The sequence below is a fragment of the Molothrus ater genome, chromosome 14 (genome assembly GCF_012460135.2).
Source record: "Molothrus ater isolate BHLD 08-10-18 breed brown headed cowbird chromosome 14, BPBGC_Mater_1.1, whole genome shotgun sequence".
NCBI classification, from domain to species: domain Eukaryota; kingdom Metazoa; phylum Chordata; class Aves; order Passeriformes; family Icteridae; genus Molothrus; species Molothrus ater.
Genome location: NC_050491.2, coordinates 12,803,417 through 12,831,169, shown reverse-complemented (window position 1 = coordinate 12,831,169; position 27,753 = coordinate 12,803,417). Strand labels below are relative to the sequence as shown.

Genomic DNA, 27,753 nt, shown 5'->3' with positions numbered 1-27,753 from the left:
TGGTGCATTAGTATGCTGCAGGGCCCTGTTCCAGGAAATGTCTGCACATAGGAAAACTGCTTAAGTGTGTGCCAAAAATTAAGCAAATGCTTTTTTCTTGATTCTCCCTGTTGGTTGGCTGGGTTGGGTCTGAGCCCTGGCTGGGGCTACAGCCGCCCTCCCTGTGGTTTGCTGCTGAGGTCCAACCATCCAAACTGAAATACCAGATTCTGTGTTAAATATGGAATTAACAAAACGCTGGAGAGAAAGACTGACTTGAGAAGTTGTGCCTTAATTATATGTCATGGATTATAAAGACAGAAGGAACAACTGTGATCATTTAGTCTGACTTCCTCTCTACCTATAAATAACAATAAACAGGCTTTTGCTGAAACACAAAGCTGCTTTCTTTGGTGGATTAAACACTCCATGCTGGGGACGCCAGAAAGAAGAAACATCTTGTTTGCATTATTTTATGTAGGTTTGAAAGGGCTCAACTCAAGCTGAGGTCACGGTTCCTTTGAGAGAAAGGGCATCCTGTGCTGGGAGAAGCTGGGGCAGTGCAAGGGTTGGGACATGGTGGGACACTGTGGAGGTTCCTTGTGTGCTGCAGCACTTGTGTGGTGCATTGGCCATCACATCCTCCTGGGGACAGGGTGGTGTGTCCCACAAGGAGCTGCAGGGTTGTCTCTTTCCAATTTAAAGCATGTGAACCCTGACACAGCACAGGGATGTGCAGGTGGAAATCCTGCAGCTTCAGCAATTGGCACCAAGGATTGAAACCCATAAAAAGTCTCTTGTGCTTCCCACTGCTCTGCTGAGCTGGTGCACCCTCACTCTTGTCCAGTCTCTGGGGCAGAGTGGTGGTGTAACCACGCCGTGTGTCAGACCTGCCAGCTGCTGTGTCACCTCTGTCACATCAACACAGGTGGCTGTGTGTGGAGCCCGTTGTGCTCCCTGCCCTGAGAACCAGTCCCACCAGTTCCCTAGGGCCCCATGTTTCTGCTGTGACAATGACCTTCTGCAGAGTATTTTGTGATCCTCTATATGAAGGACGGCAGTCAGGATTTAGAACTAGATGATCTTTAAGGTCACTTCCAACCCAAACCATTCTAGGAAAAACTAAGTTATATTTACTCTGAAAAATGCCTCTGTGGTTCTGTAGCAGTTTGAAGGAGCTGGTCTTCAAGCCAGGTGGTGATGGCCTTCAGCACAACCTGGTCTGGGGGCTGCAGGGGTCCCTGGGTGTTTGTAGCCCATGTCTGCAGCATGTGTTGGGTGTCACCGTGGGCACAGGTGTGACAGGCACTCTGTTATTTTAAGCATTAGTGTTTGTGTGCATTTTACACATTATAGCGTTGCATTATTTAAGGGTGATGCATTATTAAACGTTCTCCTCAGCACGGAGAGTGGGTCACTTCCTCTGATTCTTGTCTCTGCATGAGTGAGTTAGGATGCTGTCTTATGTAATTCTTGCAGTCTGAATAATGGAGATCATGATACTACAGAGCTGATTAATAACATTTAGTACTCCATTAATGAGGAATTTTGTTGGAGTGTTCATTGAAGACATCTGTGTTACCATACTCAGTTTGTTCTTTCTGCTTGAGTGCCTGGAACCAGAAGAACAATCATTACTTAGTTAATAATGATGTGCTTCCTAAGATAAAGGCTTGTAAATTCATTTTTATGCCCATAATCACATTTTTCTGCTGTGAGAAGAGTGGGTGAGCTGGGAATTGTTTCTTTCCCATCTTCCTGACAAAATGTATCTAATGATTAGAAGCATATAATAAGAGTGTTTGTCCTAGCCAAATGTTTCTGCACTCCTGTTAATCAGCGTTGGTTTGAGAGCGCGGCGCTGTTTGTGGAAGGCGATGCAATCACTGGGGCAGTGTGGCAGATTTAAATCAGTAATAAAAGCCCTGGGGAAATTAACAAGACAAAACATTAACCACAGACTAAACATTAACATATATTAGCATTTTTATTACACCTGTAGAAATGGTAAATGTGCTTGGTTACTACTATTAAAAAGTTTATGTTCTATCCCACATCATCGCAATGTATATTTTTGGTTTAAGCCCTTTAGAATTTAATTAAGCGGAATTCTGTAGCAGCACTTGAGTAATAGACTTCAGGTTCACTTTTATGGTGACTTTGAAGATAAACAGGGCACAAATGCGATCTTTATAATGCTAATAAGACTTGTGATGTGTAGTGGAGCAGGTTGTTAAAAAGAATTGGGGAAGAGGCACCAATTCAAGCTGCTGCCTTACTGAGGCTTTCAGCCTCACTGGTCAAACTGGGATCCATCACTGAAGGATGTTTGGGGTTTAGTGGGCATCACTTGGTTCTTCCAAAGACAGCAAATCTGTGATCTCTTGATGTTCTGTGCATTCTGTAGCAAATCACCCTTTCAGAAGCTGTGTTCAAATCAATTATAATAGTTAATCTCTTTTCAGTTTGATGTGTGGCTTCTCCCAAAGGAAACCCGCGAATAAGTATAAAATGACTTATGTGAACTCCAGAGAGCAAAAGAGATTGTGGGAGGAAATCTTCAAAAATGAGGCCATCCCCTTGAGGGGAAAAAAAATACTGCGTCTTCCTGGAGAATGAATCTATAAGCAGAAGAATTCTTAGAAAAGACAAATGGAAACTCCATGTAAAGTTTAAGCAAAGGTCAAATAGAGCAAACTCTCCTTTAGAGCAGAGTGGAGCTCCTGGGCTGAATGAGAAATGGCAGCAGCAGGTATCCAGCAGTGTCTAATGCAATCCCTTCTTCTCCAAGGAGAAGCTGATTAGCTCCTTTTTTGTGTCTTTTTTTTTTTTTCTTCTTCTTCTAAATCATCTAAAAAATTACCTTTAAAATGTTCTTACTCTTAAAAGCAAAGCTCAGATTGGCACTGAGGATCCCAGTGTGCTGCTTTCCAATCCTTTCACCCCTGGATTTCCTTGCTGATAAGGAAGATAAAATGGTTTTGCCCCATGTGGCCACGCTGCCTCGTGCCTTGGCAGCAGAGTCTTGGGTTCTGAGTTGTTGGAATGGCTCCCGAGGTATTAAAAAGTCTTTTTTCCCAGCCCCACACTCGAAGAAGAAGATGGGATTCCTTGGCTCTGGTTCTCAAGGTTGTTTATTTGCTCTTATCCAATACATTGTCTTTCTGACACGCTGAGGTCTGTCTGGCAGGTCGGGTTGAGGCACACTGACTGCCCTCAGGGCGGTGTTATCTTTTTATACTAAAAACTATGTGTACTTTATTTACAATAATTTTCCAATACCTATCACCTATGTTAGACAGTCTGTCTCTACTCTAAACCAATCCAGAAGTGCCAACATCACAGCAGAAGATGGAGGATGAGAAGGAGGAGGACAGGACATGCCCAGATTCCTCCATCTTGCCTCTTGAACCCCCATTCTAAAACCCCCAAATTCTACTTTTCCACCCTGTGGTAAATTCACTACCATTCTATTCAAACCCTTATGGCTTATAACTCATCACACAAAGTTGGTAATTGTTTCCATGGGTTAGAATGGAAGGCACAGGTGTCTTTGACTCAGTGCTAAGGTCTCTGAGCCCCCTGCCAGGGTTTCGAGTCCTCCAGGGCAGTCAGGGGAATGTCCTGGGCTCTGACAGCAGAGCAGGTTCATCAGGAGCCTCAGTGGTGTCAGCAATGCCATCCTGCCATAGCCAGGCTGGAGGTGCTCTCCATCAGCTGCACGGGGGCTGTGATGCACAGAACCTGCTACTGTGGTCACTCTTTCTTTGGCAATTAACCCCAGTAATCCCAGTTTCCATGGGCTAGCAGCTACCCACGGGGATCAGTGCTGTGCTTTACACCCATCCATCAGCTCAGCTGTAGCAAATCTGATCCCTGCAGTCCTCAGGCATCTCTTATCTTAAATTAATGGGGAAGCCTTACAGTGTGCTGCTGGTGCTGCTCCATTAGCCTTGCCCCGGTGCTCCTCTCAGATCAGAGTTCCCCCTGAAGCTGAGCCAGCACAGCGTGCAGCGCCCAGGCACTGCCCAGCCCGGCTCTGGAGCCTCCTGGGGCTGCAGTCTAGAACTGGAGCAGGGGGTTGTGGTCTCCTCAGAAGGCAAAGTGTTCCCCTCGTGGCCTGGGTCACACTCCTCATGGAGGAGGCTAATTAAATCGGGTAATTAGTGAGTTTGTTAATGAGCTGGGGCAGGGTAGTTTCGCTTGGGCTGTTAAAGTGTTGGTGGCTTTGGGGGTTTGTAAAAGCTCAGGGCTTTGGGAAGGTTTTTCTTGCCTGGTGTCCCCTTGCAGCAGTTTTTCAGTGGCCTGGCAGATAAAGTCCAACTCTTGTTGCCTAAAGAACATTCTGGCATTTGATTTACTTAATCATTTTTTTTGTGGCTTAATGTGTCAAACTTCAGCCTATTCTGCATTAAGGCAGAGCTCTTGCACTGACTGTACTTTAGATAAGGGCTGGTGTATATTTACCATCCCCCTGGTAGCATGGGGAGGAGAAGAGCCAGAGGTTCTGTTCTGTCAATTTGCTTTGAATTTCACATAACTGTGTTGGAAAGAAACCACTTGTTAAACACTGTTGCTTGATACAAGTTTGGCAACTGGATTAGAGATGCTCCCTTCCTTTTGCTCTCCCTCTTGCAGACACTCCACGGTGCTGGGGAGCTGACTGTCCTTGCTCCTGCCAGAGCAAGCAATACCTGGAGAGCTGAATCATCACACTTGTTTCTCCTCAAGGTCTGAGCTTGTATCTGTCCCTTCTCTGACTGCCCTATAGTGGCATTTTTCTTTTGTTTTTGGAGCCTGCTTTAAAATGGCAATGGTTAGGAAGAGACTGGGAAGCTGTGTATTCCTGAGCCTGCAGTGTGGACACAAAAACAGGGTAAGATTGAAACAGGATTTCTGAGCTGTTGTCCTAGGACTGCTTGTGGTCCAGCAGACTTTGGCAGATGGTTTGTGAAATCCTTCCCTCCCCCAAAAAGCATACACGATGCTGCCCCTGCAAATGAGCAGGCAATCTGTTACTTCTACTTTCGCTCACTTCATTTTAAAGTTCAAATCTCAGCCGGGTTTTTGTTTGACTAAAGGGTGACAACTATTTCACTGTGACTTCACAAGATGGGCTCCAGAGTTGGGCTTTTTTCCTGAGAAGGTTAGTCAGTGCTTGAATAAATAAATAAGTAAAAACTTGGTGGAAAGTTTGAGCTGTGTATCCTTCAACTGCAAAGATTTCATCTGCTGTCCAGTGTCACAGTTAACACAATCCTGTTTGTGGTTTCATCCCACACAGGAGGGATGGCTGGACTGGGTGATCAGTGATTTGGCTTGATGATCAACCATTGAACTCAATGATTGTAGAAGTCTTTTCCATCCTTATTCATTCGATGAATCTTGGAGCCTTGGTACCCAGGTGCTGTGTGGGGCTGTGAGGATGCAGCTGAGCCACAGCTCCTGAGCAGGACTTGGGAGCAGAGGGGCTGAGCTCCCTCCAGTGCTGGGTGGCAGATGAAGCATCCCCACTTTGCTGGGTCCCCTTGCTGTTTGAAGCAGGCTCCTGGGTGCTGCCATTGTTCACGCTGTCACTCCGACCCTCCCCTCCCATTCAGTGCCTCTCTGCGTCATTGGGAAAAAGCCTTGATCCTGGACTTGCTCTTCTCTCAGGGTTTGATAGGTTTTGCCAGCTGAAAACTGGGCTTTGGAAAGAGATTGGGGGGATTTTCACAGAGCTGGGGAGAATCAAAGGGAGTCATCACAAACAGCAGCTTCAAGTGTCCAACCTTTTCCCACTTCTCCACTCTACGTGTCCATTCAGAGCCTGGGTGCAGTGATGCTGCTTTCTGGCACTGCTTCCTCTGTACCCACTGTCCTGGAGCTTTTGTGTATCTTGTGTTTCCCTGGAGGAGGTTTCATGGCAGGTCTCATCTCTGACTTGGGCAGAGGAAAAGCCCACTGAGACCCCTGAGCATCCTGACACTGTCCTGCTGCTCTGCCCTTTGCAGGGACATGGAACCAGCCAGTATAGAGAGGGCATGGGACATCCCCCATTCCACAGTGGGGGGGTCTCAGATCCCAAATGCCCTTCTCCAGGTCTCCTGCTGTCCTGTGATTTCCTCCTATTCCTGTCTGCTTGCATCAGGACACTCCCTGTAAATGTTACAAGAGGGATGAATGCTAACAGAAAGCCCAAAAGGCAAAGAAAATAACCCAAAATGTGATCCATTTTCTGAATCCCTTCCTCTCTCTGTTTATGAAGCCTGCCAAGTGATTTAGATAGGGCAGTAGGGCTGATATATTCTTATGCAAAACTTGGTTTTGGCAAGGCAAATAGGAGGCACAGCCAAGGGAGGGCAGAAGAGGAAAAACCAGGTAAGATGCTGCAGAAACTGATCCCCTGCAGCTGCAGGAGTAACTGCTTTGGCAGAGGAAACTGCAGATGCAGAGGGACTGGTGGCAGCATCTCTTCCCACCATGATGTGAACAGAAACTGCAGTGCCCAGCTCCCAGGAGGTTTCTGTTTTACTCTTTGTTGTACGGCAGCCTGAGCAAACAAACTGTGCTGCTCTTGATAATGAAAGAGGTGACATTACTAATTTATTTGCCCACCCAAATGTAGGATGTAATAGAACAGAATTAATCTCCTCTCTTTACACATCAGATGCTTGTAGCTTTGGGTGGCAGGCATGCTTTTAACCTCTGGTGTGCAGCTCCCTGGGATTGCCTTGATTCCATGTGGTGTGGAGATAAATGAGGTGCTGCAAGGAATGGGCATTTCCTGGGTGGGTGGTTGGTCCCAAGCCTGATGTGGGTGGTGGGATGAGGCTCAGAGGAAGTGAGGGTGGTGTTGGCTGTGGTGCCTTCATGGTCCCAGCAATCAGCCAAGCTCCCTTCACAGGCCAGCGTGGGTGAGTCCTGCAAGAGCAGCACGGGGTGGATCAAAAGGAGACTTAGACAGTGGCAGTGGTGCCACGGGGGGACAGATGTGCCTTGGCAGTGTCCCAGAGAAGGAAATGGTGGCAAACCCACCCACAGCAGGGACTGCATAGTGGCCACTGCTGGGTGAGTCTTGGGACAGTGGCCATGCAAGAGAGCTTGAATGAGGTGCTTTGGATTCCTTCCCTCGATGCTGCAGGCAGTTCCCAAATAATCTGTATGCTAATGAGCTAATTTGTGCCATTAGCAGAGCCCTGTTAATCAGGGCCTCCCACAACATGGCTGGGCTGTGGCCCCAGTGCTTGCTGTATTTTGGGCCCTGGGTTTTTTAATTAGTAGTGATGTGTATGATGCTCATCCCTGGGCACCTGCAGTGCAGTCTGTGCAGATGCTGGGCTACCTCAAGGTGCAGAACCAGGGATTTTCCTTCAGAGGTGAGGTGTTTCCTAAAAGTCTGACTAGAGAGCTAGAGTGCAGAAGCAGCAGGGAACATCTGAGGCCCCCTCCTGCCAGCCTAAGTTTAACTTGACAAGGAAGATTTGCCTGTCACACCTGTAGCTCAGGGGTTTTGATAGCCAAAGGGGCACTTCAGTGCCCCAACATTTTGCCTGAACCTTCCTGCATTTATACAAAAGCCAGGTTGTAACCTTAGGACAGAATTTTGCTTTCAGGTGCTTGCTGAGCTATGAGCAAGATGGGGATGACAGGAGGACAGCAGCTCATGTGCAGGTGCCAGTGTGCATCTCAGCTGATGCCTGCAGCCCCAGCACTCCTCTCACTGCTGTGTTTGTGTTTCCAGATCAGCAGGATGTGTGGCCACGCTCAGCAGAGGCAGACTCGATCAGCTCATTATCCAGAAGACCTTTTCATTGACAGGAAAGTCCTGAAAGTGACTCACGTGGAGCAAGAGGAAACTTTGTCGAGCAGGAGGAGGTGAGAAAGCTCAGGCTGAGTGTGGTGCCTGCTAGATGGGCTGCAGGAGCAGCCACCAGATGGAATGGCCCTGTGGAAGCAGATGGAAAAGCTCCTTATTTCTCTTACTCATAAATCTGGCTCTGAGCATCAGAGCTGCTCTGTGGCGGGCTCTGAAGTGCAATGAGGTGTCCACGTGGGTTTTCTCACCTAGTGCACCCAGGTTAATACACCAAATGCCTTGTCTGGGTTTCTTGGGCTCTGTTATAGTGTCTGAAATACTCACAGATGTAGTTATAGATAGAAATGGTCACTCCAGCCTGAATTGTTATGTGTTACACCATGTGTAGGTAAGAGGAATGCATTTCATGCTTTTTGTGTAGTGTTTTGTGGTAGTTCAGAGATGTTAACAGCCTTTCACTGAATATTTTCAAAGGAAGCAGGTGCCTCCACTGCTGGCACTGCACCCTGTGCTTCCTTCCCTGTGTAAGTAAAAGCTGTAATTAAGTGGTCTCACAGGGATGTGTCAGGGAGCAGCATCTCCCCTCTGGATCTGAAAACACACCCAGGGATACACAGTGCCTTTCCTTCTCTCTTGAATAAAAGAAAAATCCCTGTGGAAGTGAAACAAGCAAGCTGGGCAATTTTTGAAGCGGGCAATAGACTAAGTTGGGTGGATTTCTCTCTGAAGACTAACAGGGCCACATTCTTGACACTGTTCCCATGAGATACAGCACCAGGGCTTGCATTCCTCCCTTGTCTCAACACGTCGAGGTTACACAGCCCAGCTCTGACAGAGATGTCCTTTGAAGACTCTGAAGGCTCATGAAATCTGCTGAGATGAATTACATGGGTTCATAGCTGCAGATATGGAGGGGTTCCTCCCTGCCCTGCAGGGAGCTCTGCTCCCCAGGAGCGTTTCCTTCTGCCTGCTCTCCCAGCTCTGCTGGGCTTTGTGGCACAGGGCAGTGCCTACGGTGTGAGAAGCTGAGTGCCATGGGCAGTGAGGCTTCTGCTTGGGGTTTGCCATAACTGATGATCGAGGCCTCACCTCATTTTGGCTTTCCAGGTGGTGTAGGTTGGACCTCTGCCCGCTGTTAGTGCAGGAGATGGATGTAGGAGGTGACTGCCTGAAGCATCCCTTGGATTGTGCAGGGGCTTTAGGCTGAATTCCCACCCTCTGGAGGGGCTTTGGCTCATCAGACAGACCCGTTCATTAGCCTGGGCAGTGACAGATGCGTCGGTGCATGGGATGGTGGGTGGACAGCAGCAGGGACCCCCTTGCTGCCCGGCTGTCCCTGCGGGCTGTGCCGGCCCCGCCGCAGCAGGAACGGGCTCCGAGGCAGCGGAAGGCAGCGCAGAGCACAGCCCAGAGCACAGCCCAGAGCACAGCCCAGAGCCTTCCTTCTGCTGGTGTCGCCTGCCCCCAGCTGGCTGTCGCGGGCTCTGCCTGGAGAGGGAATCCACGGCATCCAAAGCATCCACCCCCCCTGCCCACCAAACCGCCTTGGGCTGCAGGGCAGCTCCCCAGAGCTGGCAGGGCATGGATAACCCCCTGTGCAGCACCCGGGGGATGTACAGAGTGCTCCCTGCCCCAGGTGCTAATTCCTCATCATTCCTCCCAGGGAGCAAGGAGTGAGCAATACCCCCTTGCCAAAGGGGGAAATGTGCTGAAACCAAACAAGACAACTGTGAAGTCAAGCCTTACTGCCTCCAGTCCCTGATATTCATGTTATCTTACTTTTGGTGCTATTTACCTAATTATATCTGCTACTATTTCCTGGTGACAGCTGCTGAGTGTCCCTGAGGGATCAGACCTGGGTTGGGGGGATGTCACATCCCACTCCAGAGCCTCTGTCACCTCTCTGGAAGCATCAGGGATCCCATGGTCAGCCTGTATTCTGCCCTCTGGACCCCTGCAGGTGACCAGCTGGAGATCCTTCTTGCTGGGAAGGGAGGGCACAGGCTTGGGATGCAGCCTGATTCACATTCCCTCTGTTGGTGCAAGCACTGCTCCTGCAGCTCCTCCTGCCTTCCTGCAGCAGAGCCATTTTGATGATGTCCCCTGCCCCTTTGAATGCAGACTGTGACCCCATGCCCAGTCCAGTGCATCCCTTGAAATCGTGTCCTTTTGATGGTGCAGCATGAAATGCAGCCTTAGCCATGTGTCCAGGTCTGTGCTGAGAATGTCAGCTCTGGTCTGCCACCAAGAATGCCACCTGCCCCTGCAGCAGTGCTGGATGGCCAGTGTCAGCCAGAAGAAGCCCCTGAAGGGCCTCTGTTGCCTTCTGCAAAGCAGAGGGGACACTGAGCCCTTGCTGCTCAAATGTACCCCATGGATGTGTGGCCTGAGCCAGTGGCACCTTTCCTTGGGTGCTGTGAGAGTGCAGAGACTGTGCCTGACTTTTGCCTGGTGCAAAGTTGGGCTGAGCTTCTGCTGCCCCCACATCCCTCCCCATCACCAGCAGTTTTGCCCTGGGAAACGTGGGCTCAGCCTTTGACTGAATAACATCAAAGAAAAATAGAAAAAGCTGCTTTGGTTCGGAAATAAAACTGCTGCTTCGTGGTTTGTCTGCACCTAGCTGCTTTAATGTTGTGTTTGTGGGGCTGCATTCACTGGTTAAAATGCACCAACCTCATCTTCTCTTCTTCTTTTAACTGAGCACCCTTTTTTGTCCCTTTCTTCCAGGGAACTGATTGCAAAGCTGAAGTCCCACAGCAGTTTTTACAGCAGCTTGCCAGAGTACATCTGCAGCCACAGCTCTGCTGTTCAGAATGACACCCTTTGCTGGAATGGACAAGAAGTCGTGGAGAGGTGAATCACATCTCCCTTGCCCTCCCTCTCCTCCTTTGCCCTCCTTCTCCTCCATCCTGCTCATCTTCTGCTAACCAGGCACAGGAGCAGTCTGAACAGGGCATGATTTGCTCCCTCAGGGTCAGAGTCCAGCTGTGCTGCAGCTCAGAGGGATGTTCAGGTCTGCACAGACACAGTGCAGTGGTTGTGTGCTGCCCTCCACTGAAATTTCTGCATGGTGAGAACTCTGCATCCATGCTGGGGTTTGGTCAGGGTGAGCCAGGAGAGCAGCAGCAGCTGGACCCTGCTCCCATGGGAGAGTGCCCCACACTCCTCTGGAGCAGCAGCAGGGGCATTGTCCCCATGCACTACCGGGGCTGGGGATGTCTCCAGCCAGGCTTGGTGCCCTGATAGCAGGACAGCATCCCCTGCCCCACCCAGGCAGGGTCAAGGAAGGCTCCCTTGTTGGATTTCTCCTTGCTGTGGCTCTCAGCTGGAGGAGGTGAGAACCACTGAACTCTGATGGTGCCACTGCTGCCCTCTGACCGAGTCCTGGCTGTCCTCTCTGCATGGAGCCATTCCCACCAAGGTCCAGCTTGTGCTGTGGCTGCTTTGCCCTGCCCCACTCACCATTTCAGAGGATATACTGGTGATAATTGAGGTTAACAGGGGCAGGCAATGCAGGATTCATACCATAAAGAGGAAGGAAGTGTTAATAGAAATGGAGATTTTTCTTGTAAAAAATGCCCCTTGGGAATGTTAAATAATGTGGAAATAGAACTTGGAAATGTTTTTTTATAATTATACATAAATCTCCTCTAATCAGTCTACTTTGCAAAGCGTTCTTTGCTATTAAGTAGTTTGCATAAGGGAAGAAATAGAAATAAGATCAGGAAGTGGTGAAATGTTGAGATATTAATTATGACTTCTTGATCAGTAACTTCAGGTGGTAATTAGCCTGTACTTGCAATACTGACCTGAAACACTGAATAGACCAAAATAGCATCAAACTCTCTTTTGAAAAAAAAAAAGACTCAACATCTAAGATCACAGGCTTAGTAAAATGTACTTAGGTTGCCTAAGGAGAAATGTGTCCTCTGTTGGTACTTATTTCTGGAAAATCTTGTGTTTCCATGCCTGAGACATTCAATTAGAAAGAAAAAGATTATTTCAGTATTATCTCACGGATTGTTAATTAAAACTTCTAAAGCAGGGCTATAAACACTGCAGCTCTGGAGAGAGGGAGCTGGGGTGAGGTCTTGGCTTACAACAATTCACTGGGGTCGGAGCCAGTGGCCTTGGTCTGGATCCTGTGGTCTGGATCCTGCTGATGTCACAGCTGGGGGAGGTGGTGGCAGTGGAAGGGTGTTGAGTCCAGATCCTCCTGCAAATGTAAGTTCGGAGCTATTTGCAGATCCAGCATGACTTCAGGTGATAGATGGCCTTCAGCTTTCTGCTAAGAACACCAGGGGATCATTGTGGGCACAGTATGGCACATCCTGGAGGTGCCATGGCATGCAGGGGGCAAGGCAGGGAGAGGATAAAGTCTGTGTGCATGGAGGGGGCACCAAGATTTCAGCCCCTGGCTGCTGAGTTAAGGAATAAATCCTCTACTGTGCCTTTCCACTTCTCTCCTTGCCCCCTCTGATCTGTTGCACAGATGTCACCACCTCTGCCAGCTCCTATGAAATATTAGAAACAGTTTCCTTACAGATATTAGAGATTTTTGCTGTGAGCAGGGAGACCTCAGCTAAATAAAGCTGAGCTGAGATAATGGTCAAGGGTGCTCTTCTCCCAGGACCCACTTGCAGAATGTTTCAAATAGAAAGATGTAGTTAAAATGCAGTTAAAATGATGTCTACTGGCTGCTTTGTGTGCTTTGATTTCCCAGCTTGGCATCTCTCTCAGAGTGTCTGGGAAGATTCCTGAAAATCAGGAGCATGTGAGGTAACAGTGCTGGAGTACCCCAAGCTGCCAGTTCCTTTATTTCAGTGTTTTCCCCAAGAGGGAGCCAAGCATCTGTTCGTGGTGTAGCAGCTCTTACTGGAGCTATTCTGAGAATGTGTGCTGTGTGCTGGAGGAATTCTCTTCTCCTGCTGGACTGGTGTGTGTCTGTTGGTGATCACACTCCATCTTGCCACTTTTTGCAAGAAATTTGGTGTGGTTTGAATACCTGGTATTAATTTCAGAGTGCTGTCCTGGTGCTTGTCCCATATATGTGGTGGCTGCCAGGAAGAAGGATGGAGGAGACATGGAGGGGTGGTTCCTGTGGCTGGAGTGTTGGCATGGAAGGGCACAGGCTCTGTGAAAAGACAAGCAGGGCAGCCAAGGATGGGGTGCCTGTGTCCAGCTGGAGTGCCTGGAGTTCTGCCTGGGGACGGATGAGGAGCTGACCAAGGGCTTTGGGGTCAGGATTAAAGGGAGGGCAGAGACAGGTGATGTTATAGTCTTGCTCTGCTTCAGGCCACCCCACCTGGAAGACTGGGTGGATGAGACCCTTTATAGACAGACAGGAGCAGCCTCACAGTCACAAGCCCTGGTCCTCATGAGAGACTTCAGCCCTGGTCTCTGTTGCAGGGACAGCACAGCAGGGCATGAGCAATCCCTGGGTTCCTGGATAAACTAGAAAGCTCCTGCTGAATCTGCTGGTCAGATGAAAACCAGGGCAGAGAAGTGGTTGGCTGGATTCTATGCTTCCATGTGTTTCCATGTCTGGTGCTGTGTGGGCAGTGGGTAAAGCTGTTTGACCATTGTTGGGTCTGTAAGTGAGCATCTGTATGAGCATGTCCAGAATATTTGATTGTGTTCTTGTAGGGATTGTGGCTACTTGCTTCTTGGATTTCTAATGTAGTACCTGAGTGTTCATGAAGTTAAAATAGAGCCCTACTGATTTATCCATTTCCAGACCTCCCTGCCATGACAGAATTTGTTAGTTATTCTAAGCCCTTTTCCTATAACATGTTAAATCAAGCCTGGAATAGCAACTTCACAGCCCTTGCCAGTGCACCCAAGGACTGGATAATACCAGCAATGTGTGTCCTGTTATTTGATGGAACCAGTCCCTTCTGCACTCTGCAGTTGTTTTCCTCCTGTGGTTTTTCTGGCTTCGTATTTACTCTGTCCTGTTTATCCCAGTGCTTTTTTACCCCCAGGCAATGGGAGTTTCTCTCCTCCCCATGGACTGGATGTGCTCAATGTGTTTCTGCTGGGTCTCACTTCCCAGTTTGAGCCTTGAACCATCCTCTGTTTCCTCCTTGCTCTTAAGCCCCTCTCAGTTTGGGGCTCCAGTGCAAAGCAGCAGGCTGGAGTATTTTATCTTGCTTTTAATCTCTCAGGGTTTTTTAACTGAATCTTACTTTGTGATGCTTTTTGATCATTTGGTTCTCCACGTTGGACCATCTAATGGCAAGAATTCCTTGCCAAGGTTTGATCTGTGGGTTAATTGCCATCCCTATTGTGGATTTAGGGACATAGTGCCTTGAAATGACTGCTTGCAAACCGTGGTAACCACACAGGAAAGGTTGATTTTTCTGTAATGCAGAGCAGTGCCATGTGCCTTTTGCTGTGCTTTTGCATGGTTGAAGAACATAAGCCAAAGTGGGAAGAAAAAATAAAAGGCAGCACATTCCTGCTTTTCACACTTTTCAGAGTGTGTAAAAACACACTGTGCTTTTATGGGACACCACAAAGGTTTATAGCAAAAGCCACAAGTGGCACATTTCACCACTTGCAAAGAGCTTGTTGAGGGTCACAGTGCTTGGTGTTTGTGGTAGCTGGAGACCAGACCTGCTGGATCTGTCTCTGTGCATCCCTGTGCACCTCTTTGCAGCTTTCCTGGGCTCAGTTCCAGGCATTTCCTGAGACAGACATGTAGGCATGGTGGGTTTGCAACAGCTTAAACCTGTGATTCTCTTCCTTTCCTCTGTCTTCATGCCCCATCCTCTCACAGACCTCCTGCTGGTGCTGTTAGGTGGTGAAATGTTGTCCCACCTCTCCTATCCTTATCTCCATCCCAAGCAGGAAAAAAACCAGAGGTTGATTCTTATCACCAAGTCCTGACTGGGTAATTAGCTCATTTAAAGCCTTCAGCTTAAGTCAAGTAGGTGTTGAGATACCAAACTCACCTCAGTTTCTATGGGAGCTCAGCGCTGGAATCTGAAAGGTGATTTGAACTTTATATATGGTATCAGGGTTTTGCAGCATTTAATACTGAAAGCCTATTAAATCTAGATTCTCAGAGTTTAGTAATCTGCTTACATGAGTATATTCTTTTGAAGCTGTTCTGAATAGACTGACAGCAACATCTGCCCACTGCAAAACTTGTAAGCACATTAAGCCTTACTGTTAGATACTGCCATCTCCAAATTTCTCAAGACAAATGTGTACATTAATCTAAATCACCAGAATAACTCTTGTTTTCTTTGTACCAATTCAAAATTAATATATTTTTAGCACCTTGCCAGATTCTCTTCTTCAAACTAGAAGTCTCATGTTTCCCTGCTGTTGCCAGCATACTGTGGTTTGTTTTAATCATACAAATCATAAACAATGAAAGCACAATTGGAAGCAAGGCAGAAAAATGAGATTCTGTAATTGGAACAAAGGAAATTCCATGCCAGCAATAACCCTTTAGTTCATGAAGGGTTTGGTTATTTCTGGCAATGCTGCAAAATATCTGATCCAATGGAATCCCCAAAGAGGGGGCTGTATAACTTTTCAAGCCTATAAAACACAGCTTTGTAGCAAGTATAAGCTATAATGAAAGGATAGTAGGCAAATTCAGCGGGTTATTGAGTGGCCCTGATCATTTCCAGAGTATTTGAGAAAAGAAGATAATGAATCTTCCTCTATCCTGCTGCTTGGTCTCAGGTTTAGCCCATTTTTCCATAATCTATTTGTCTTTAACTGAAATAAGAATAGAGGGAGACTTCAGGCTATCAACTCCATTGTTTTGTTATGAATATTACAGTTTTTGCTGTTCCTTCTGAAGTCCCATCTCCGGGGCCAGGTGATTACCTGAGACCTCAGGTGTATGACCAAGGCATCATCTGCAGCACCCTCAGTGCTGTAGAGCTTTGTGGGGGCAGTTGGGAAGGAGCAGAACTTCTCTTGGCAGGGAACTGACACAGCAGGATCTGAGGGGACTCTCGGAGGCTTCCAGGTGTTGATATTTGGAAATCCAGCAGAAAATGGTTCCTTTTTAGTTAGGTGAGAACACTCCCCACTGAGAGTGTTGGATCCTCCTGGCTGCTTTTGAAGCAGCTTGTTTGGAGTTGCTGCTGGTGTAAATTGGCTGCGGCATCACGAGCTCTGCAGGGACTGCAAGGACTCTCTGCAAGCAAGCAAACAAAACCAGGAAGGCACCTGAGAGCCATACACCCCACCTCTCCCCTGCTTCTTGCACTCCCATGAAACAGACGCCTGCTTATGGCCATGGGATAGTGGGGGCACACACCCCATATGGAAGAGAGGAGCTGGGGAGGAGCTGCACCCCACACCAGCCGTGTCTGGGATGGGGTGGGACTGACCAGATGTCTCTGGACCATCTGTCTTCAGAGAGGAAACTGTCAGGGAAAGAATTGTCACCTCTTCTTGGAGGCTTGTGGGCACATCCAGGAGTCACACCCTGACTGCAGGGCAGGATGAGTGGGTTGGAAACAGATTTTCAAATCTTTCGGCCCCCACTGCTGATGGGATGCTGAGGTTGTCTCACTAAACCAGAAGCTAGCAGGGTCAGAGAGTAAAATGTTCAGTGGCTTCACCACTGTACCACCTTTACTGACCCATAAGAACCAGCTGGAGGTAAGGGCTGGGTTCATGTAAAGGGGGGGTGGCAGAACTTTTCTTCCATTTCTCCCCTTTTTCATTTCTTTTGCCTCCTCTGTGGTAAGGACTCGATGTCAGCAGTCCACGTGATCTGTAGTAAGTCACATCTTGAAATGCAGAGCAGCTTTGGGGGTCTGGGGGAATGTTGCTCTCAAACTCAGTTACCAGCTCTTGTGCAGTGAAACCTCTGTGTTGTGTTGTGTCTGTGTTGTGTTTGTCCCCCACCCACTCTCTCTGACAGGTGTAATTCAGTGAACACAGATAGCAGAGGGAGAGCCTGTGAGGGATACTGTGCTATTTAAACTGGAGATACATTTGAATTAATAATTTGCAGCTGGGAGGCAGGCTCGAATTAATTGTTATTTGAATGACATACTTTCCTTTTTCTAAAAGGTGTAATTCTTTATGTTTGACTTTCAGGATTACTTTCTTTAAATCACTTGTCAGGCATTGCAGTAACTCACCTCAAAGCCTAGCAGAGCTGAGTAGGATGAACACACATCTCACACTCATTGCCATGTATTTAAATAACATTTGTCATCTTGGCTTCTTTGCTCTGAAATGAAAGCTTGGAATGAGCTGCATTTGGGCTGGAAAGACCAAACATTCACAGGAGACATTTGTGGATGGTGGTGAGGAAAGGAGAGGGAAATCCCTCAATTTGACAGCATACTTGGGCATGTATGTCTGGTGGGTGAGAAGAAGCAGGAAGGGTCTGCATTTGTACTCTCCCCACAGAAAACCAGAAAACTTCAGATTATTGGCTTTTTCATAAGCTGGTTGTCTTTAAAGTCATTTTTAATGGGGGCTGTTTATCAGCACATTTAACAATGTGACATTTGTGTTTGGAAAATACCACATCCCAAGCAAGAGCCCATACCCAGGGAGCCCAGGCAAGGAGATGCTGCTGACTGACGTTGAGACACGTCAAAGAGAAAAGTATTTTGGGCTTTGCCTATGAAGTGTGAGCCAGACCACACTCATGTTTCAACACTGATACCCCTTCAGCACAGAGACCCCCAGGGACCGAGCTGGGGGCTTTATCCTCTGTGCATATTTGCTGTTCCATGCTGGTATCAATCCCCGTGGCAGAGGCACGAGAGGGTTTCATGGAGTGGCACAAGTGTCCCTGCAGAAGGGGCTGGTTTATTGGCATAGGCTGGAAACAGCTCGAGATGGCTCAGAAATTTCTCTTTTTTCTGCACTGATTGGAGAATATGGGAGGAAGGGGGTGCTTTGGCTTTTTTGCCTGTGAGCCCACCAGCCCTTCAGTTTGGGGGGGATGCAGAGGGGCCTGTGAGGGTGCTGTCCTGGGACCCCCAGCTTGTTGGGGTCTGCGAAGGCATCTCTCTGCCATATTAAGGCCAGGCTGCTTGGCCTGGGCTGCAGGGAGGGGTGCCAGCTGCCTTTTCCAGCTTCTCTGGCATTTCAGGAATGCAGGTCGCTCACTGAAGCTACATTTCAAAGCTTTTAACCCTTTGGTTGCCTGCATCCCACTGAATGTGGCCACTTCAGGCTGGTGCTGGGCAGAGAGTGGCACAGCTGGGGGGATCTGGTGTCCCCCTTGTGCCTGAGCACATCAGCTGGGAGGAAGTGCCCCCCAAAGCACCCCAGTCACACAGGACCATGGCTCTGCCTGGTGGGATGTAGCAGGTCCCCATGCATCTCCTTTTTTGCAGTTCACGCTCAAAAATATGCAGCTCTGGGCCCATTGCCTTACTGCTTCAAATGGCTTGTGTAATGGTGCAAATGGTTCATTTTGGGTTGGGTACATTCCCTTGGATCTGGCCAGGTGGGAAGCACCAGGAGGTGACACTCCATTTCTCCAGCATCACTGTTTTAGGGAGAAATCCCTCTGCTAATGCTTTCAGGTTTGCTTCCTTCTCTAGCAGACTTTTTCCCCTGAGAAGGCTGATCTGAGGTCCTCACAAGCCCAGCAGAACCTTCTGGAGAGCAGTTTCAGTCTCTGGACATGGAGTTATAGTATAGTATTGCTGTAGTACTGTGTTCCTCCCTCCTGTACTACTTTGTGTAGGCTACAGAAATCCTCTCTGGCAGCTGCTGCCTGGATTTCATAAGGGATTTCGCCCACTCAAACCCAAGCTATTGTGTTTGTTTGTATAAAACTGTTTAGGAGAGAGATTGTATTAATTTAGGGATGCACCGAGTGGGCTCGGTTCTGCTCTTGCTAAAACCTGTGTGAGTTTCCTGATTAAATCTCTGAAACCACAGGAGACCTTTCAGCAACGTACTTCTGAGTTCCACCAGTGTTTTGAATTAAATTTACACTGACACCAAAGATTGGAATTTCTTTGTCATCTTTAAACTCAGGCGTGCTGTGGATGTTTCCATGCAGTCTCCAGATGTGTTTGCCAGGTCGGCACGGTGGCATTAAGTGGCTGTGTGACAAATGAGCAGCAGGGTTAATGGAGAAAAGCTCAGCCCGAGTTTCAGCGGCCGGGCAGGGCTGTGCCTGCGGCAGCAGCCTCTTCCCACGAGATGGTGCTGGGAGCCTGCAGGGCTGTGCCAGAGGGGCAGCTGCAGCCTGGCCCCAGCCCGGCCCCCTGCTCCCCATCACTCACCCTGCACCCACCCTCCAGCTGCACCTGAGAGGGCTTTTCTGACCTGGGAGCCATTGTTTCTCAGGTACAGCCGTGTTTTGTGCTTCCCAGGATAAGGTAACTATTTAGAAAAAGGTGTTTTGCAAAATGCTGAGGCCCCAGGGACAGGGTGTGAGGTCAGAGCTGGAGCTGTGCTGGTGCTGAAGTGCAGGGGTGGGATGGCTCTGCAGGCAGCTGGGGCTTGGGAGAGCCAGGCTGATGAATCTGTGATGCCTGTACCTGGAAATGCTGCTGTTGCCTGGAAAAGGAATTTACACAGGCGTGTGTTCCTGTGCTGTAGGCACAAACACCTCCTTTCTCCCGTCCTTGTTCCTGTGTCATCTCTTCAGTGCAGCATCTGGCAGGGTTGCCAGCCATTAATGGGGATGCATGTGGAGAATGCCTTGTGTTGGGGACCAGCTGGAGGTGCAGAGAGCTCCTGTACATGGAACTCCTGTTCTGAGATGGCCTTAGAGTGGAAATCTGCCTCTGTTCTGTAACTGCACTATGTATTTCAGGTCAGGGCAGATTGCTACTGCACCAGTATAGATCTGGGGTTGCCTTTGCATCCTCATGTGTCTGAGTAGATCTCATCCTCTGGAGTTTAAGCAGAGTTTAATCCAAGCCCCTTAGTGTGCCCTGATATAGCTCTTGTGGCCAAATGTCCACATGCCTCTTGCTTTCCACCCTAGCAAAGCATCCTCCCTGAGCTGGCCCCACCGTCCCTCCTGTCTCCCTCCCCTTCTTTAAAAGCCTGCTAAAGTCCCAGTTTCTCCCCAAAACCCTTTTGAAATGGGCTGACTGTGATTGCCTGAGCTTGCCTGGCAGCTGAGGATGGAAGATGAGCTGGGCAGGGGAGCAGGGAGCTGACAGACAGGGAGGCAGCCACTAGGACTGGTGCTGGGAGCTGGGTGAAAACATGACGTACAGGAGATGAATGCAGGAAGGAAAATTCATGGTGTTTACCCATGGCACTGGAAAAGCAGAGGTACAGTAAAGCAGACTGGTGCTGGTGTTATCTCAGTGATCTCACTTTCAGAGGCTGTGCCTGGGTTTGGTAGTGCCTGTTCTGGCTGCCAGCTCTGGTAGATGAGGACTTGTTCAGTGCTTGCAGAGCAGCACAGCCCATCACCGGGCTCTGATGAATGGCAGCAGAGCTGCAGAAGGCCCTGGTGTGCTCTGTGCCACTGCTGGGGCTGCCAGCAGGCAGTGGTGGCAGCCAATGGCTCTGGCCCAAACCTGACTTCGAGTTTGGTCCTTGTCTTGTGCTGGAGCATCATCAGCTGTCACCCAGGTCCTGAGTGCAGGGATGTGTTCCTCCAAAGGCAAGTGTGCAGCAGTTCTGTCCCTCATCCCCTCCCTTTAATCATTCTGGTAAACTTTGTCATTCCATAAATCTTGCAGCAAGTGGATGCATATTTCTTTCCTAAGTGCTGATGAAAAAGCTGAGTGCAGCTTGGCTGCCCTCCTCTGCAGAGCTGCCCTGGCAGTTTAATCTGGTCTGTGGGGGCTTTGCTGGCTCTCGTGGTACCTGTGTAAATCAGGATAGCCTGTGGTGCAGAGCCCAGCTCTGTACCCAAGTCAGGGTACGTTCTGTCTGAGCAGTTACTTTGATCCCCAAGGCTGGATCTCATCAAAGACTGAAATCAGGATTGTTTGACAACACCTATTTTCCATTAGCAATGTTGACAGCATTAATTATATTCTGATGCTTTAATTCTTTATTACTGAAATCACACATCAGTGATAGTCATTATTTTGCAAGGGGGTTGATGTTATGCTAATCAGCTTGCAGTTAACTGGGTCATCCCACTCATTTTTTTGGCTGTGGGCACAACACTACTGCTCTTGTACTGGAGTCTCTGTGGTCTGCCAAGATTTATTTTAAACAAACATGAGCAAGCCAGAATTTCTGAGCCAGCTTTTTTAGGACTCTTGGGTGCAAGTTATGTGAAAATATTTATCTCTATTGTATACTGTTTAACATCTTCCTTGGTTACTAATGGACTGGAAAGGACTTCATTGTCCTCAAGTGATACAGCTACATCATCTTGCAAAGTCAGAGCAAAAATGTTTATGGGAATCTTCTGTCCTTTCTTTGTCATTATTAACTGTCCTGTGCTCTCAGTTTTGGAAAGGGCTGGTGCCTGTCTTGGGATTTCTTACTCTGTACTGAGCTTTAAAGATCTCCTCTCTATTAGCCCATCACATCGTGGTCTTCTGTGTTCTCATTCCCACAGGTACAGTCCCCAGATCACAAGGAATGGAGCAAAAGCCCAGGCTGGCAACCATGAGGTGAAGGTGAAAGGTCTGGAGCCAATGATCAGCCAGATTATTGACAAGCTGAAACACATCAACCAGGTTTGTGGCAGACGTGCCAGCAGGGCTGTCTCAGTGGGCGGTTTCCAAATCAGCTCAGCCTCCCCTGCACCCTCAAACAGAGATCCTGGGTGTCTCCATCTGCAGCAGCCCTGTGTGCAGAGCCAGTGCCACCCCAGCCCTGCACAGCTCCAGGCCCTCAGGGCACACGTGGCCAGTCCTGTTGGATGCCTGCTGCTGTGGTTGTGCATGGTGCAGCCTCCCAGGCCTCAGCCTGTGCCTGCCTCGTGTCTGGATGCATGGCTGCAGTACAAGAATGCTTCTGCTGGGCATCCATGCCCTTGGCAGTGGAGGTCCAGGAAAATGGAGCTGATGGAGTGCCCTTGAGCATGATGTGCTGGCAGGGGGTGATATGGCACGTACCTGATGTCCCCTCTGGTTGGAGGAGTTCCTTTTGGCATTGCTCGTGGCTGGCAAGAAGGGTCACTTTGCTGTGTCTCCTTGGCTGTTCTCTCCCAGTCAGTAATGGGGCAAGTTACTGTTGAGTGGGGAAATGGCAGAGCTGGATGAAATCCTTTCTGCTGGGGAGGAAGCTTCCTTGCCACTGCCTCAGACCTGGCATCCTTCCTGGGACAAGCAGTGTCTTGTCTCTGCCCATTATGCCACGCCAGGTTAGGCCTGTGAACCAGCCCTGCTGCTGCCAGGGCATTGGTGGCAGCTCTGCCAGGGAATTAGGTGGCAGCAGGGTTAGGTGGCAGCTCTGCCAGGGCATTAGGTGGCAGCAGGGTTAGGTGGCAGCAGGGTTAGGTGGCAGCAGGATTAGGTGGCACTCTGCAGAGTGTTCAGCTTGTGGCTGAGCCTCCCCAGCAGTGCCTTAGGCCAGCAGGGCTGGGGTCTGGCTCTGTGTGGCACTGAGTGTGGATGTCACAGGAGCTCAGAGGTGTTCCTCACAAGCTGACAGGGACAGGCTGGCCTTGCTGCTTTGCCAGGACGCAGCACTGGGACCTCACAGGGCAAATCCTCAGGTGCCAATGCTGTTAACACAGCTGAGCTGCCCCAGCTCTCCTGAGGGAGCTCTTCCCAGAGGGGACCTTGCCCACGAAGCTCTGGGCAGGGCTGGGTTCCTGGGGTTAAGCCCGGCTTTGCTGCCCAGCCGGGTGGGCTGTGAGGGCGGCTCTCTTTGGAGCTGCTGGCTTAGCAACTTTTCTGCTAACCTCTGCTTTCCTGCCAGGGGACTGCCAGGGACTGTTTTCACAGCCATTCCTGTTTAACCTCCGAGGCAGGCATGCCTCATTAGGTGCTGTCTGGGAGCAGGATGCAGCAGGGGATTTGGGGTCCCCAGGAGCACCCCACAAAGCAGGAGCTGCCATGGGCAGTGGCCCTACAGCCTGCTCTGCCTTCCCACACGCTCCCTGTGCCATCTGCCAACAGCCCATAATTATTAGAAGGGGAAAAGTGGGGGGAATAGCATAATCAGCTCCCTATTAAATGGGGTAGAGGGCAGGCTTCAACCTGCAGGTGATAATGATATTTTGCCATTCACAGTGAGAAAGTTGCAGTGAACAAAACATGGTTATTATGTACTTGAAACTGCTGACATAAAGTGGTTGTGAAATGCTGGCTGCCAGACTGGGTCAAGTTAGGTCTTTGCTGAACAGCTTGGGCTTCTGAGGAGTGGAGGTCTGTGGAGTGGGAGACCCTGGGTAAGCACTGCTGTGCTCAGCTCAGCTGTCTGCAGCAGCAGAGTGGCTCTGTCAGCTGCTGCCCAGAGAAGAATTGTGGTGAGGGGTGAATATGGTGAATATGGTGAGCTCAATCTCTTACAGTGCCTCCCCCCCCAGCTTGCAGTGTCAGGTTGGAATGTGTTACAGGGGGCAAGTAAGCTGTTTTGGTTTGAGCAGCATAAATGTAAGAGACTGAAAAATGTCAAACCCTCTTGTAAAGCTGTGTTTGAGAAAGAGGAGGAACTGAGAATAAAATCAGGAGAAAATGGGAAGTGATTTGTGCAAATTAGTTATGAAGTTTGCCCAGAGAAGCTGCATCTGCCCCATTCCTGCAAGTGCTCATGGCCAGGCTGGATGGGGCTTGGAGGGAACTGGTCTAAGGAAGGTGTCCCTGCCCATGCAGGGGATTGGAACTACATGGTCTGTAAGATCCCTTCCCACCCAAACCAGTCTGCAATTCTATGATGTGACTCTATTCCTGTGGAGGGTCTGTAGTCAATGGTCAGTAGCTCATACACTAGGAAAGCAACTGTGGAGGTTACTTAAATTTGGGATTTGTGGTGTCAGAGCTTACCATCACACTTATTTTCTTGGCTGAAGGAAGTTTTGAGCTCTCTTTCACATCTGGAATGCATCTTGATTGCCAAAGAGTATTAAATGTGGAAGGAGCAGCAGCTCTGGATGAATTACAGTTCTGTCTCTCAGGTGTTGGCTTCAGATTTGGGAAGCAGTGGGAACTCCTGAGCTGGAGAGGGTTGAAAATCTCCTTATCCACCAAGCTCAAGCCAACAGTGGCTTTTAAGAATTTTCAGACATCCAGGATCTTTTAGAGAAAAGACCATCTTTGTGGTGCTCAGAGCTGTAAACTGGATTCCCATGTGACTACCTTTAAATTTCAAATCTTGTACAATGTTGTGGCTTCCTCCCAGTGTGTTGTGTTGGAGATACAGCCTGAATTTTGTGAGTGTGGGCAGATTCAGGAACCATGCTGTTTGGTTCAGTTTTCATAGGGGTTCACAGCTTTTGTTTTTACTTTGAGATTTTTTGCTAAATAACTGTAATTTGCTAATGACTTCACCTTTATTCCAGGATGCTCCTCCTGCTGGAAATGTCTGATCTTTCAGTGTTGTGTGGACAAATTGTGCTTACTCTTCAGTTCATGTCTTCTCAAACCTAATTTGGGCAAATGTACACACATTCACATGAGAAATTCTCATGAAACATTTGCAGTTTGAAATGAAAATGAGGTTTGTGCATTAGAGTTAAACCCATGGGGATTGAAAGAAGTAGAGAAAACTTAACCCAGAGAAAAGGGGAAGGGGAAGTGCCCCAGACTGTATTTTTGTGCTTTGAGCACCTTTGAGCATTTATTTATTTATAAATAAATAAATGAATTAAACACAGTGCCTGAGCTGTGTGCTGTCTCAAGGCAGCCCTTTCTGGATGAGTCCCCCTCAGTGCTATTCATCACATCTCAGACCATTTTTGTTTCACCCAAATGTGTGATTGTGGCTGATGCTATTTTTTGTGCATTGGTGGGTGAGATGCTTTATTATTGCCATATTGGAATTTTTTTCCCCCCAGTTCTGTTAGATGTCTACCGAGTTTTGATTTGAGTTATTTTTGTTGTGTGCCCAGAGGCATGAACAGCCCATCCATAAATATTAGCATTGTTATCTCAGCTGGGAGGCTAAGGGTCACCTTCAGGAAAATGAGTTGGAATTAGTTCCTAACTTTTATTTCCCAGAGTGGATGGGGTCTGTTTCTAGTTGGAAGGGTTTCACTCATCCCTTGAGTGAAACTATATAGAAACTGAAAGGTTATTCAGTGTCAGCACAGGGTCTGGCTCAGATTTTCTGTGGCTTGGTGACATCCCCAGGCAGAAAGTTGTGTGCAGGGTGAGCCATTTCCTCTGGTCACTCCATTTTCCTCCACGTTTGAGTGGCTGACAGATGGGGGTGAGCTCCATGTTCTAAAGCCTGCATGGAGATGGGAGCTGTGGTGTCACCTGTCCCACGTCCTGGGAGCCCTGGTGACTCCTCTTGGCCATCCTCCTCCATGAAGGCTCTGGAGAGAGGCCCTGAGTGATGCTGGTGTAAGGATGCAGCAGGGATCTGTGGTACCAAACTGGCTGATGTGACACTCCTGGTCCTCCCTCCTGTCCCTGTCTGTCCTGAAGTGACTTTTATATCTTTTGCAGTGCTGTGGGGCTCTGATAGGGCATCTGCAGCAGATGCTTTACCTCATCCTTAATGCCATTACCTCTTTAAGGTTGTGCCCAGTTGCAATCTCTTTTTTATGCTTAGGTAAATCCTGGTGTTTATCATAGTACTGTCTCAAGGAGGAAGAGCATAATTTTTTAAGAAAAGGAGGGGAAAAAACACACCAAAAATTAATAGTGAAATCCATAAAAGGAAACTTAGCTGGGGAAGATGTGTCTTTACAAAATTGAATGGCCTGGAAACATATTGTACATTTCCAGACACTCGAGTTAAGGGCTCATTTAGAATATTTCAGATGTACTGGAGTTTGACAGTTCTTTGGTTTCCACATCAAACAATCTGTAATTTATTGCCCCATATAGGGACTGTGTTTTTTATCATATTGCATATTTTCTAGCCAGAAATCTAACTACCATATAAGCTCTTAAAAAAATAAACCCTTTGGGGATGGGAATCCAGGCAATATGCTTTCACAGACCCTGAGAAACTCCCTTTGATTTATTTCCTTGCAAATAAGGGGAAGACACAATTTCTTGGAGTATTACAGCTGTTCTCCCAAGCAGGGTCTTGCTGCCTTTCTTCATGTGCTCGGTGTAAAGCCCCAGTCCTGCAGTGAGCCCCATGTGGAAGAGCCTCACGTTGCTCCTGGAGGGGTTTGCAGGAGGATGAGAACAAAATTTAGAAGTTTTACGAGGCAGTAAAACACACAGCTATACTTGGAAGGGGGGCAAAAAAAAAAAAAAAAAAAAAAAAAAAAGCCTGGAGGCCCAGAGGTGTGAATGACCAAAGACAAAATAGAGCTGAAGTTCACAAGAAAAGCACGTCCTGGCATTTCCAGGGCCGTGTTTGAAGCCGGTTTGATCAACCAATATGTCCCATATTTGTTTGTAGGTTTAATGGGCTGTTTCCAGGCCTGGCTGCTGGGAGAGGGCATGGTGGAGGTCACCCAGAAGTTAATTTGGAAGGAGGCCAAAAGGCCACAACTTGATTGAATCAAATGTAAACAAAATAGGCCTGGGAACGGTGTGATGCCCTTGTGCCTGAGTCCCCTGCAACCTCTTGGCTCCAAATACAGAGTGCGGAGCACTGGGACCGGCGAGGAGGGTCTGACCCCACCAAGCTCAGGGTGGCAAAGGGACCCAGCTCAGGGCACACAGGGAAATACAAAGTTTATTATGGGAGAGCTTTGGGAGCTGGGCACTTTGCAGGAATAGATCTCCCCTTCAGGAAAATCCATTACTTTTGATGGATTTGCTGAAAGTTTCCCTGTGCCTGCTAGGCTCTCTGAGGTTTATTATTCCCACTGTATTTTAATTCCCCAATCAGATGAAGCTGCATAATAATTAGAAAAATGTGCAAACTGCCAGATTGTTAAATAATGCAAGGCACAACAGTAATCACTTGAAAATACAATATTTAAATTGCACCAAAGCAAGTCACTTTTGACTCATTTTCCACCTTTAATAAGTTAGCTGTAGAGTGTCTGAAGTGCTGTATATATGCAATATAATATATCAAGTCCTCAGAAGAAATGTTAATAAATACAATAATTACTTGGACACGCCTTTTGTTCATTATTATTAAACAGTTTGTAACAATTAAAATATTAAAACCACATGTTGTTGAAAAGCAACCAGACATTGCAATTATTCCTTACTAAGGCTATTAAATAAAATCACAGAAGATTTTTATTTTAATAATAAATGCATTTTAGAATGGATCAGTTAATTCTTCTTTAGTACACAAAATAATCTATAGCTCCACTGAGTCTAGGCCTGGTATTTAAGTACTAATTCCATTGTCCTTTTAGCTGTGCCTTGGCTCCCATTAATGCTGGGTAAATGCTCTCCCACTCTCTATGGGAGTGATACTGACAGGAGTTTGCCAGAGCAGTTAAACCAGGGGAAGTGTGACCCTCGGTAATGAGAATGTAATTACATCTGAAGGTACCTGACTGTCAGCTGACTTTTCAAACCCAAACCCCTTTTTCCCTCTTCAGGAGGAGCAGCACCTGCCTGGACCCTCTGGCAAACCTCCAGGTGTATTGGGATTATTGAGGGGATGCTGTACCCACAGGTCACCCACACTGAGTCTTTTTACACAGCCACAGGTTGTTTGTACCTGCTGTTTGACGCCTGTTTTCAAACAGAGGTGTATCCTGGGGTGTCTTATATGTGTGAAGGGTTTAAACTTTGTAGCTTCAGCTCCAGCAGGGACACTTCAGGTGCTTCAGGTGTGTCCTGCAGGGACCATCCTCCAACAGTGCTGTGGAAATCAGCTGTGGAAAAAAACAGACCCACACCTTTAAAGGAGATTAATTTGCTTTTGTGTCCAGAAAATGCAGCTGATGCCCAGTGGTGCCTTAAAACAAACACCAGATATCCTGTACCAGAGCTGAAGTTTATCCTGTTGGGGAGGAAACAAACCTGAAGGAATCCTTGTACAGCAAAGTG

General features: G+C 48.1%; 1 protein-coding gene across 1 annotated transcript in view; it reads left to right on the top strand.

Moving 5' to 3' along the window:
• Positions 1 to 27,753, top strand: part of GPC3 (glypican 3) — a 142,269-nt gene that overhangs the window by 78,553 nt on the left and 35,963 nt on the right. Inside the window, exons 4-6 of the mRNA XM_036402387.2 lie at positions 7,703 to 7,836; positions 10,505 to 10,630; positions 21,276 to 21,396. Coding sequence (XP_036258280.1) covers positions 7,703 to 7,836; positions 10,505 to 10,630; positions 21,276 to 21,396 — 381 coding nt within the window. The remainder of the gene's footprint in view (positions 1 to 7,702; positions 7,837 to 10,504; positions 10,631 to 21,275; positions 21,397 to 27,753) is intronic.